Source organism: Megalobrama amblycephala, linkage group LG3, assembly GCF_018812025.1.
Source record: "Megalobrama amblycephala isolate DHTTF-2021 linkage group LG3, ASM1881202v1, whole genome shotgun sequence".
NCBI classification, from domain to species: Eukaryota; Metazoa; Chordata; class Actinopteri; order Cypriniformes; family Xenocyprididae; genus Megalobrama; species Megalobrama amblycephala.
Genome location: NC_063046.1, coordinates 12,429,924 through 12,443,348, shown reverse-complemented (window position 1 = coordinate 12,443,348; position 13,425 = coordinate 12,429,924). Strand labels below are relative to the sequence as shown.

General features: G+C 35.3%; 1 protein-coding gene and 1 long non-coding RNA gene across 4 annotated transcripts; one reads left to right on the top strand and one right to left on the bottom strand.

The window, feature by feature from the left end:
• Positions 1-37: 37 nt before the first annotated feature.
• Positions 38-3,145, top strand: LOC125264544. Its single transcript, XR_007184095.1, has 2 exons — positions 38-154; positions 2,340-3,145. It is a non-coding gene; the product is annotated as an uncharacterized LOC125264544 (long non-coding RNA).
• A 2,974-nt stretch (positions 3,146-6,119) lies between these two features.
• On the bottom strand, positions 6,120-13,425 carry btr09 (bloodthirsty-related gene family, member 9). 3 transcript variants are annotated; one of them, XM_048183919.1, is made up of 8 exons: positions 13,260-13,422; positions 9,639-9,691; positions 8,933-9,486; positions 8,586-8,681; positions 7,806-8,039; positions 7,590-7,728; positions 7,356-7,382; positions 6,120-7,217 (listed from the first exon to the last, which is right to left on the bottom strand). In XM_048183919.1, the coding sequence occupies exons 1-8, from the start codon at positions 13,313-13,315 to the stop codon at positions 6,670-6,672; spliced, it is 1,707 nt and encodes a 568-aa protein (XP_048039876.1). In that variant the 5' UTR covers positions 13,316-13,422; the 3' UTR covers positions 6,120-6,669. The 3 variants fall into 3 exon arrangements, with proteins under 3 accessions (XP_048039876.1, XP_048039875.1, XP_048039877.1); XM_048183918.1 differs by having other exon boundaries at positions 6,120-7,382; positions 13,260-13,425; XM_048183920.1 differs by lacking the exon at positions 7,806-8,039 and having other exon boundaries at positions 13,260-13,423.

The window sequence follows — 13,425 nt, the reverse complement described above, 5'->3', positions numbered from 1 at the left end:
ATTGTTTGACAATTAAAAAAAAAAAAAAATAGTGTCCCGCCTTTCGATCAAGTTGAGACGAGCTACGCGCAATCCCCGTTGCGCGTCCGGCGCGTGACCGATCTTCAGGTCTCGTGCGTCGCTTCCTCCATACTGATGTCTGGCCTCATTTTCGGTAATGTATCACATTCCTGTTTCAGACAAAAAATGAGAATCTATGTCAGCGACAGTTCTGTTTATTCTCTGATCGTTATCTGCTTAAAGTGAGTTTGCAAGAGCAAGTCTCGCGGTCAGCATGTTTTGGTGAAGTTGGGCTGGTGTAAATGATAGTGTACAGCGGCATCTTCCGCTACAGTCGGACTGCGGATAATAAATGATACATAGAAAAGTGAGCCCACACGCGCTGTCGCGACTTATAAAACAGTTTTATACCATTATTTATTATTTTAAAGTAACACAGTAGCGATTAATATCATACATCTACCACCATGTCGTTTATCGTGATGCAGTCCAGCTTACCTGCGCTGCTCTACAGGTATAAACTTATCGTCTTCGCTTCACCAGCTTTCAGTCTCTTGTAAATATCCTAAAATTCTCGTATGCGTCCTCTTAACTCCCCTCGTGTTTCATTTTGAAAGCGACTAAACGGGGAAGCCCTAGCCCCTACTGGTATCTGTGTATGTAAGTCGCAGGAAATGTGTGCAGACTGAGTTTGAGCTCTTATTGGAAGCGACTCACCTGGGCGGGTCCAGCAGCAGCAACCGCAGCTCACCTGCAGGGGCGCGCGCACTGCAACTTTTGTGCTCGTTATGTGTAGCTGTACTTCTGATGGCTCGCAATAAAAACACTTTTTTTTTTTTATTTAGGCTGTAATTCGCAAGTTTTAGAACTTAATATTATTTAAAACAAGTGTGCGAATTATTCTATATTAGTTTTTAATAATTTCAAAGAAAAAATAGGCTTTTTAAAAATAAACTTTAAACGACTAGGCTAATTTTTAAATGTATCGAGCTCAATCTGTCGAGAATCGTCTTTTGGCAATGCCAATTTTGGCGCCACTAACACAATTAGCTATAAACGTCAATAACACTAAGGACTTTTGTGATATATTTTTGATATGCAAATTATCTTGATACATAAGTAAGGGTACCTGTCATGTTTTATTGTACCGCCCAGTGCTCAAGCATTAAAGGATTAGTTCACTTTCAGAATAAATTTTCCTGATAATTTACTCACCCCCATGTCATCCAAGATGTTCATGTCTTTCTTTCTTCAGTCGAAAAGAAATTAAGGTTTTTGATGAAAACATTCCAGGATTATTCTCCTTATAGTGGACTTCAATGGAGCCCAAACGGTTGAAGGTCAAAATTAGTTTCAGTGCAGTTTCAAAGGGCTTTAAACGATACCAGACGAGGAATAAGGGTCTTATCTAGAGAAACCATCACTCATATTCTAAAAAAAAAAAAACTAGCTGTTGAACTAGCTCTCTTCTTCTTCTTCTCTATTAGAATTCCGGCAGTGTAGACACTGCTAAGTGTATTACTGCCCTCCACAGGTCAAAGTTTGAACTAATTGTTATATACTTGCACTAGAATATTGTATATGACAATTTAGTTCAAACTTTAACCTGTGGAGGGCAGTAATACACTTAGCAGCGTCTACACTGCTGGAATTCTAATAGAAAAGAAGAAGAGAGCTAGTTCAAGATGAGCAATTATGGTTAAAACTTATAAAATTAAAAAAAAAATTTTTTTAGAAGCGATGGTTTCTCTAGATAAGACCCTTATTTCTCGTCTGGGATTGCTGTAAACTGTAATTTTGACCTTCAACCGTTTGGAGGCCATTGAAGTCCACTATATGGAGAAAAATCCTGGAATGTTTTCATCAAAAACCTTAATTTCTTTTTGATTAAAGAAAGAAAGACATGAACATCTTGGATGACATGGGGGTGAGTAAATTATCGGGAAAATTTGAATTTGAAAGTGAACTAATCCTTTAACTGTTTGTTATGGTCTTTGCCAATAATAAAAAAAGTCCCCCAAAAGAAAGTCAATGCACTATTTAAAAGCACAATTGTTTAATTTAATTTATATACACTACTCACAAAAAGTTAGGGATATTTGACTTTCGGTCAAATATTTCAAAATGCACCTAAAATGCACTATAACCTTTAAAGGTGAACTTAATTTGACCTTCTCTAAACTTTTGAATGCACATGTCCAACTGTTCAATGTTTCTTGCATAACATGCTGTTCTCTAACAAGGTGATTAACCGCAAAAATCACAAGTGTCTGATCCATGAATCAAAATGTTCTGGTTCAATGAAATTTTGTATTTAAACACCTAACAATTGATCAAAGGTATTGCGAGGCTTCAGACGGGATGTTCTCAGAGAGAAGTTGCCACTGAGCTTAGTGTCACAGAGTGCCATCAGCAGGTTGCAACAGAGAAACAGAGAGACTGGAAGAGTCACAGAAAGGCGTAGAAGGGGGCGTCATTTGGCCAAATCCCATGCTGCTTCATTGCGAACAGTGCTGTGATGAAAGTCGACTCACATTGAGCAGAAATGTTGTCCAGAAATGATCATGTCAAGGAGAACGCTATGCATCAGCCACTGTTGTCACCAGACGAGCCTTTGGAGGTGGTGGTGTTACAGTCTGGGCAGGTGTGTCTAGTCAAAGCAGAACTGCACTACACCTTGTGAATGGTACTGTGACAACCCAATACTACCTGAATAACATCATTAATCCTGTCATTGTACCTCTGCATGAGCAACACCGGCCTGATTTCATCTTCATGGACGACAATGCCCCAGCTCAACGAGGTCGCATCATCAGGGAACGGCTGCTGGAGACTGAGGTACCTCAAATGGAGTGGCCCGCACTTTCTCCAGACCTGAATCCCATAGAAAGCCTATCGTCGTGTAGAGGGTCGTAACCCTGCACCCCAGAACCTCACTGACCTGAGGGCAGCCCTTCAAGAAGACTGGAATGCCATCCCTCAGCAGACAATAATTTGACTTGTGAACAGCATGAGACGTCATTGTCAAGCTGTAATTGATGCTCAAGGGCACATTACAAGTTATTGAGACACTGACAATTTTTGTTGTGGTATACCCATCACTGTTGTTAGCTTTTGTTTCAATAAATTGTTTGAGATGAAGAAATTACCATTGCATGCTTCTACTTAAATGCCCTACTTTCATGATATAATATTAGCTTATTGTAGCATGAACTTTTTCCATTTTCCATAAATTTCACCCTAAAGTCAAATATTCCTATATATATATATATATATATATATATATATATATATACAGTACAGTCCAAAAGTACCACTAAGATTTTTTATGTTTTTAAAAGAAGTTTCGTCTGCTCACCAAGGCCACATTTATTTAATTAAAAATACAGTAAAAAACAGTAATATTGTGAAATATTATTACAATTTAAAATAACTGTGTACTATTTAAATATATTTGACAAAGTAATTTATTCCTGTGATGCAAAGCTGAATTTTCAGCATCATTACTCCAGTCTTCAGTGTCACATGATCCTTCAGAAATCATTCTAATATGCTGATTTGCTGCTCAAGAAACATTTATGATTATTTTCAATGTTGAAAACAGTTGTGTACTTTTTTTTTCCAGGATTCCTTGATGAATAGAAAGTTCAAAAGAACAGCATTTATCTGAAATACAAAGCTTCTGTAGCATTATACACTACCGTTCAAAAGTTTGGGGTCAGTAAGAATTTTTATTTTTATTTTTTTGAAAAGAAATTAAAGAAATGAATACTTTTATTCAGCAAGGATGCATTAAATCAATCAAAAGTGGCAGTAAAGACATTTATAATGTTACAAAAGATTAGATTTCAGATAAACACTGTTCTTTTGAACTTTCTATTCATCAAATAATCCTGAAAAAAAATATTGTACACAAATATTTTGTACAATTGTACACATTAAATGTTTCTTGAGCAGCAGATCATCATATTAGAATGTAATATATATATATATATATAGTTTCTGATCATTTCTTGAGGTTGGATGTGCACCGCCAGTGGCAACTATTTAATATTCATGAGCTCAGTCACACAGACAGTGATGCAACAAATCGCCCATCGTCTGTCCCCTATCTTTTACCCCAACTCGATACTACTGGTCATTGGTCTGAAGATGCACACATTTAATATTCTTATTCGTATGAAAACATTTTACATAAAACTACATACCTGGGATTATAACATTTCAGTGCAACATGTAGACCACTCGCGTTTTGTTATTTCACGACAAACTCGCCTACAGAGTTTTCAGAAACTTTATACGAAGACAACACCATGCTATCAAATCTATGATGTATGAATTATTGAGCAAGATAATGTTGAGTTATTTATAAGCTTTAAAAGCGCTTTTAGTTTTGGCGACAGTATTGGACACCCTTCAGTTCTTTTAAGTTTATTACACGTGTGACACACCAATTTAAAAAAATTAATATAATTCACAAAATATATAAATAAAATAAATTTGAAAACGTTTACGTCGATGTTTTTGTTCACACTTTGGCTTCGTATTGTATCATATATGACCTTTTGACTGAAAATTCTGATGAATGTCAGAGTGCAAGAACATATCTCACGGTAAATAAAGCACACATCTGGCCTCTTGAATAAATTAGTCATGCTTGAGCGCACAGAGCTTATTAAATTGCTCCTCTTGCTGTTAATGGGTGTAGAATTGCATGCAGAAGAACATAAAGGAGTGTGTGTGCACGTGTATTGTATGCCAAAACTCATACTACTCTATACTGCCATCTAGTGGCACGAGACTAATCAGCAAAATTTACCTAATGCTAAGATTAACCTGATCTAATTTGAGGGTTTTAGAAGAGGGGTCCACACTTTTTTAATCATGCATTCATACTTAAAATATGAAAACACATGTTTTACACTACAGAAATGATTGTTGCAATTAGCTATCACAACTTAATAACACACATGTTGTCACTTAAAGGTGCCCTAGAATCAAAAATTGAATTTACCTCGGCATAGTTGAATAACAAAAGTTCAGTACATGGAAAAGACATACATTGAGTTTCAAACTCCATTGCTTCCTCCTTCTTATATAAATCTCATTTGTTTAAAAGACCTCTGGAAAACAGGCGAATCTCAACATAACACCGATTGTTACGTAACAGTCGGGATCATTAATATGTACGCCCCCAATATTTGCATATGCCAGCCCATGTTCAAGGCATTACACAGGCCAGTATTAACATCTGGATCTGTGCACAACTGAATCATCAGACTAGGTAAGCAAGCAAGGAGAATAGCGAAAAATGTCAGATGGAGCAATAATAACTGACATGATCCATGATGATATTTTTATTGATATTTGTAAATTGTCTTTCTAAATGTTTCGTTAGCATGTTGTGTTAAATGTGGTTAAAGTTACCATCGTTTCTTACTGTATTCGTGGAGACAAGAGCCGTCGCTATTTTCATTTTTAAACACTTGCAGTCTGTGTAATTCATAAACACAACTTCATTCTTTGTAAATCTCTCCAACAGTGTAGCATTAGCCCGTTAGCCACAGAGCATATAGCCTCAAACTCATTCAGAATCAAATGTAAACATCCAAATAAATACTATACTCACAGAAATCGATGCATGCATGCAGCATGTATGACGAACATCTTGTAAAGATCCATTTGAGGGTTATATTAGCTGTGTGAACTTTGTTTATGCTCTGTTTAACTGCACTTATAGTCGAGAGCTCGGGAGGGCAGGAAGCGAGAGATTTAAAGGGGCCGCGCAGCCTGAATCGGTGCATATTTAATGATGCCCCAAAATAGGCAGTTAAAAAAATTAATTTAAAAAAATCTATGGGGTATTTTGAGCTGAAACTTCACAGACACATTCAGGGGACACCTTAGACTTATATTACATCTACTGAAAAGACGTTCTACGGCACCTTTAATACAACACATTTCAAGTTGACTAAACTAACGTATGTAAATGTTAAAAACAATGCAATACTTGGGCAATGTACATTTCAATGTGAATATTTATCTAGGGGAAATTTAGGTAAACTGATTGTAACAATGTTAAAAGTTCAAGGAAGAAGAAGGAGGCAGGAACCAGCAAATGTTAAACATAACTTTTAATGACAGAATAAACAAACATCAAAATGAAAGTGAAGCCGCAGCCCCTCATAACTAAAAACTAAAACAAAACAACAACAAAGTCCAGGCTCCTTTTATCCTTCCGGAGTTCCTCCGTGGAAGTCGAGACCGGTGTGGAGCGCAGGTGATGCTCATTAGCACTGGCGCCAACCGGCCTCGCTCCGTTCCCACAGCTCTCGGCTGCGGCCTGCTTGCCACACTGACAGACTATTTACAGTGATATTTGTTCTAGATATTGTATGTAAACCTGTTTAAATAAATGAAAGATATTTAATGGATAAAGTTCAAATATATTGTTATGCCAGGCAATAAGTGAAAAAGGAAAAAGTGTGCAGGAATGATTCTTTACAGGTCAGCATTGCATCATTTCACTACAACATGCATAAAATAATTTTCTGCAAAAATGTATATACTTTCATTCTTTAAGCAAAAGCACATACATACTTCTTGATTCAGGTTCATGATTACATATAAAAAATCATTTTCATCCAGGACGGCTTACTTGGGTGAAATTTATTCATCGTAACTGACGGGTGTGATGATAAATGGTGCTGAATTTTTACCTTTATCATTAGTGCAAGGGCTTAAAAATGGATAGAGTTTCTCAGTGAAAGACTGACCAGTGAACGAGTAGATATGAGACCTGGACTCCACATCATAAAAGGAGACCAGACCCTCCTCATAATCCACAAACACACCCACCTTCTGTAGCTTCACATTCAGGGAGAGAGGGACAGGGGAAGACTCACAAGCTTGATACTTGTTTCCACTACTTTGCCACAAAGTCCAATTTCCATTCTTAGGACACAGGTGCAGCTCCCCCTTCCTGTTAATGGATTCCCTTGCCACACCTAAATTCCACTGTGTCTTTCCATTTACCTGCACCTCAAAATAAAACCTCCCTGAGGAAAAGCCCTCCTTTCCCAGGACAATGATATATTTATCAAACCTCTTGTCATTGTGTGGGTGGTCATGCTTTATGTTTCCATGTTGCACTTGTTTTCCATCTTCAGATAGGATCAGTTCAGGGTGTGCCGTGTCATGATCCAGAGTCACATCCACTGAGAGAGAGAGAGAGAGAGAGAGAGAGAGAATTTGAATCACAGCTCCATAACAGAAAGATTGTAGAATAACAAGTTCAGTCAAACTGGAATGCTGTACTTTGGGTAAATGTGAGTGAGTATTATCATACACTGTACCTGCATACTGCTGGATCCTCTTCATCACTGTGACATACATGATGACAAAAATATTTATTTAAATGTAGACATTTATTAATTGAATTCTTGTTTAAAGAAAATTCTTTTTTTGTTTAGCTTGCCTTTTTGAAGTGACTTTGTAAAAGTTGAAAAAGTCACTTTATTATCATTCTGTAAGTGCTGAAGAACTGAAATAAGACAATTATTGTGATAATAAGAATCTGTGAAACCTACCATTTTGATTGAGTTTCTTGTCTAGAGTGTCCTGCAGCTCAGCCAGAGCTCTCCTCAAAGTCTCCACACTCACACAAGTGTTAATACTGATCCCAGTCCAGATCTTGATGTCTAACGGGCTGCACAGGGATGGATAAATCTACAGCAGAAGAGAAGGGAAATCCCTCAGCATGTTGAGTGTTGTGCTGTGAGGAGAGCTGTGAGACGGACACTGACCTGTAGGAGGTGCAGGTGATCCTCAGTGTGTGAGAGCTGCTCCAGCTCAGTGTTTCTCCTCTTCAGTTCAGTGATCTCCTGCTCTAATTCTTTAATGAGCTTTTCAGCCTGTTTCTCTGCTGCTTTCTGCTTCTGCTCCATCACCTCCAGCAGCTCAGACTGACATCTCTCAATGGAGCGGATCAGATCAGCGAACAGCTCAACACAGTCTGCTTTCTCTTTTTCAGTGTTTTTCTGATTAGTCAGAATCAATGAAAAAAATCAAAAATCCTTTATTTTTCAGAACTTTTTAAAAATGTATCTAACAAATATTTCATTTTATATGAATTATATATATATAAGGTGTCTGAATAAATTTTGGTTTGACTGTATATATATATATATATATATATATATATATATATATATACAGTCAAACCAAAATTTACTCAGATACCTTGGACATTTAATTCATTAATAGTTTATTCACTATAGTTAAAAAAATGGTAATAAAATATGACAAGATCTCAGAGTTAAACTGTGTCCGAAAAAAATAATCTTAATTATGTCAGATAACACTCAGGTGGTCAGGTCAAAGTCTCTGAATAATTTTTGGTTCCAGATTTTTATCAATTTTACTGTCAGTCCATGAAGAATTTTTAGGTATAATATGTTAAAGTTTACTTTATTTTGCTATCCTCACTTACATAAATGAACTATAGTGTCCTGCACCCACTAGTAAAAAAAAAAAAAATATATATATATATATATATATATATATATATATGAACATAAACTTGCTTTTCTCAGCTTTACTGAGCGTTTGATTTCTTCGGTCTTCTTCATTCTGTCCTGAATCATTTGCTTCACATCTGTCTGTGTCTTCTTCATCTGAGTCTATAGACAGAACGACAACAACAATAACAATGATGATGATGACAATAATAATATAATAAAATAGTGCCTTAAAAGCAAGGTTCTCAAGGCAGAAAACAAGAATATAAAAACAGTATATAAACACATAAAGTAAAATCACTTAAAAGCTATACTGAAAAAAATGTCTTGAGAAAATATTTTGAAAAACCTAAAAGTCTGTTCTTATCTTTTTGAGTATTTTAAAGATACATTTTCATGTTGCAATTTCCTACCTTCTTCATTTCACTCTCCTCCTCTACAGGAACGTTGTTGTGAGTCTTGTGTTCGGTCACAGTGCAGGTCACACACACACATGTCTGATCATCTCTACAGAACAGTTCAAGATGTCTGTTGTGTTTCTGACATAAATGATCCTGGAGATTTTTTACAGGGTTGATCAGTTTGTGTTGTTTTAAACCTGGAACTTTGAAATGACGCTCCAGGTGAGTCTTACAGTAAGAGCTCTGACACGCAGGGCACGACTTCAGGGCTTTCAGTTTTGGCACCGTACAGATGTCACACAACACTTCAGGTACTTTCAGATGATTTCTCTTTTTGCAGTGATCTACAATGTCTCTGAGTGTTGTATTGACCTTTAGCTCAGGCTTTTGGTTGAATGTTTTTTTACATATTGGGCAGCTGTGGTCCTGATGGTTGTCCCAGCATTCTTTTAGGCAGATCTTGCAGAAGTTGTGTCCGCATGGAGTGGTGACTGGATTGGTGAACACATCCAGACAGATGGAACACTGGAGATCCTCAGTCAGAGGATCAGTGGGGGATCTCAGGGCTGAAACAAAAAGATATAATAGATATATAATTATATATTTAAAAAAAGTATGAAGTATAACTTAATTTCTGATATTTACTTAACATATGAGTAAAATGATTAAGTCTGTCAAGCACTTAACCACTATATTTGTGGGGTTACTGCTGACTTACATGTAGGACTCCTGGTCTTTCTTGGTTTTGGAGATTCTGCCATTGCTTTTGCCCTTTTTAAGATTTTAATACATAAATAAACCCACATTAGATCTTATTTGACAGAGATCATGACCAGTACATTCATAGTGTAAAACAACAACACATACATATTAATACTTAAAGATTTCAAAAACTTTAAAAACAATTTATCTTCATATATCTTCATTTTTCCATCTCATAGCTATAATAAGGGGAAAACGCTCTTTTGTTTTTGAGAGTGAAATATTCTTGGAGAGACAGTGACATAGGAATTAAAACAATTTAAGCTACACTAGAATTTAGAATTACAATTGAAGACTTCAGATGCAAAAGCCTCTAAGTGCCATCTGAAATTTTCTTCTAAAATGAGCATTTTTATCAAGCTTGTATGTTTAGGGTCAGTTATTTCATTTATTTTTATTTTTTTTTGAAAGAAGTCTGTTATGCTTACCAAGGCTGCATTGATCTGATCAGTAAAAAATCAAATTAAAATCAGTAAAAAAATGTAATGTAATATTGTAAAATATTATGACCATTTAAAAGAAAAATTGCTGTGATGGCAAAATTGAATTTTCAGCAGTCACTCCATAAATATAACTGACTGCGTTTACATGCTCACCAAAACCAGCATTTTGACATTTTTTGGTGTGTATTTGACTGTTTAAGTGCAATAAGCAGTGAAAAAGAACTCAATTTAGTACTGAGATAGAGGCGGATTAATGTGCGAGCACTTTGGGTGTGAGCAAAATTATGAAGATTAATTAAAGTGTTTAAAAATCTAATATTTTTCAAACATGTAGTCAGTTTGTGGCACATCTGTATTTGAGTGGCATGTGCCTCTGAATTGACAGTCCCATCTGTTACTGTAAACCTATAATACAGCTAAAGAAGATCCACGAGCGATGCATTTGTTATTTGTTTGTGAGTTCGATGGTAGCAATAACAAGTAATCTGATATTTATCTAAATAAATATAAATATAATTTAATATGTGGTTAGTGGATCTATTTTGCAATGAATTTTATGGAATTATGTAATAAATTCACATTTAAACTATTTGAACATGCATTCCTTCTGGAGATGCCTGATTTTTTTGTTAAAGTATTTGACTTGCTGTACACTCAAAAAAAATGAACTTTCACTGTTGTTAGTTTCACTCAAACCACCCTTGTTCACATTACTTAAAAAACTCATGTAACTACATGAACGTAATTTAACTGCGTTGTTTCTACTAAAATAGAGTATTGTCAGCTTTACTTAGTAAGTGTTTGTTCAGTCAACTTAACATTGTTGTGTGAAACGCACACATTATCGTTGACATAACTAAATGTGCAGTGGATCCGTAGTTCCCAGCATGCTTTGCAAGGGACTGCATTAGGAGAGTAAATTTAGGGATTAAAGTGTTATTTTATGTGTTTTTCAGTAAAGGGAAAGATGTTGTTAGTTTATGTTAGTGTTTAATGTTCATTTATGTTGGACATTTAGAGTAGTTTCTGTAATGTTTTTGCATTTTGTGGTTACCATTATTCAGAAGAGTGTCGCCTGTATTTAGGATGTGCGCACTCATATAAGCATGTTTATAGGATGAAATTCCTGCTTTCAATTCAATTGAGTTTGTTCAATTAGTTATTTTTTTGAGTGCATTTTGGGGTGAGGGGCTGCATTCTGATATGTTGTATCCTTTTTATTTAAATGATTATTAAAAAAAAAAAAATGTGTTCACCTTACATAATCAACATAACATTATTAAGTAAACTGCACATATAAATATTATGTAACAGTGACATTCAAATAATTTGTATTTACTCAAAGAAATTTTGTCAGCTTTACTTGAATTTCTTTTGTTTATTCAACTAAATAGTTTTTTGTACAAATTACTCAATATTGTTGCGTGGAACCACTTGACACTATTTTTTAAGTAAATCCAACAATTCATTTTTTTTGAGTGTAGCCATATTATAATAGACATCCAGTTTAATATAATATGTCCAGACCTCCATTACTCTGCATTGTAAAGAGGCAGTGTCAAGGTCCAGCACACTTCTGCATAGTTAGTGCCAGTTTTTATAATGCTTTTTAGAAGGGTATAATGCTGTCACTTTATAATGGTTTGTGGCATTTGCTCTCATGCTAGTTTACAATTATATGATATCCCTGATTGTAAATATCAATTTGTGATCACACATATAGGCGTACACAGCCCTGCTGGTTTCACTTGGTCACCATCTAAATAATGTCTATATTCTTTAACAGTATGTAGCCTGTATAATGCCTTGTAGAAATTATAATAAAGAAGCTCAAGATAATAATTATAAATTATACACATATTAAATATACATGTGTAGAAGCCTAATGGTTGTTGTGAAAATTAACTCTGGGATGTAATAAACCCTATGTTTGAAACCAACTTATTAATTAAATGTCGTTCTGCCGTTAAAGGGATAGTTCACCCAAAAATGAAAATTATGATTTACTCAAGCCATCCTAGGTGTAGATATGGCTATCTTCTTTCAGACGAACACAGAGAATCAGAGATATATTTAAAAATATCCTTAGTCCTCCAAGGTTTATAATAGTTGTGAATGGTAACCCAAATTCTGAAGACAAAAAAATGCATCCATCCATCCATAAAAAAAAAAAAAAAAAAAAAATGAATCCATACAACTCAAGGGGGTTAATAAAGGCCTTCTGAAGTGAATAGATGCATTTGTGTAAGACAAGTATCCTTATTTGAAACTTTATAAAGTAAAATAATGAGCTTCCAGCGCGAGGACTACGGATATTTTTAAATATCTCTGATTGTGTTCGTCTGAAAGAATACACATGGCTTGAGGCTGAGTAAATCATGGGATAATTTTCATCTATCACTTTAAGTGTGTATGTTAGCTCTACGCTTTCATGTGGAGTTTTGTGTGTGTGTGTGTGTGTGTGTGTGTGTGTGTGTGTGTGTGTGTGTGTGTGTGTGTGTCTTTTTTATGCAATCAAACCAACTGAGTTTGAGAGCAAAAATAACTATACTGCAATTAAAAATAAAAGATTGCAAATAAAATGTCACACATTTGACTTTACAACACACAAACGCACACGTTTATTTATTCTCATTCCCTCTTGCTTTCTTAATATGTCATGACTGTACGCAGATAGATTTTAATAATCACTTTAAAACGTATGTAAAAAATAAAAACGCATTAATTAGCGCCCTCTCGTGGTACAGCTGCAGGCGCCGCTTGTACTTCATGTTATCCGCGTGACATGAATGTTGAAACAGGTTTTACTGCTTTTTTTATTTTTATTTATTTTTTTTAATGTAGAAACAGTGATATTTTTGTCAGATTCTTTGATAGAAAGTTCAATTAACAGAATTTATTTTAAATAGAAATATTTTGTAATATTATAAATGTCTTTACTGTACTTTTAATAAATGTAATGTGTCCTTGCTGCAGCTTTTAGAAGCGATTAAATTCTGATACCATTTCAGCGCTGTAAAAAACAGAAAAGAGCATTTGACTCATACTTAAACCTGGATTGCTCTGTTTTGTTTCAGACATGTACCCTTCTGAATAAGACCATAACACCAAGCCTCGATAATTCTGTCACCTACCTGTGAGTGTCAGGTGCGCTCTCATACATCTTACGTATATATGGATGAACAAACATTCTGTTGTCTAAAGAAAAACCGCTTCCAAAAGGTTTAATTTTGCTGTATTTTCAGCTTAGTTTCATTTCACTGAAAGCTCCCGCCCATGTACACACCTACATTAATCCCA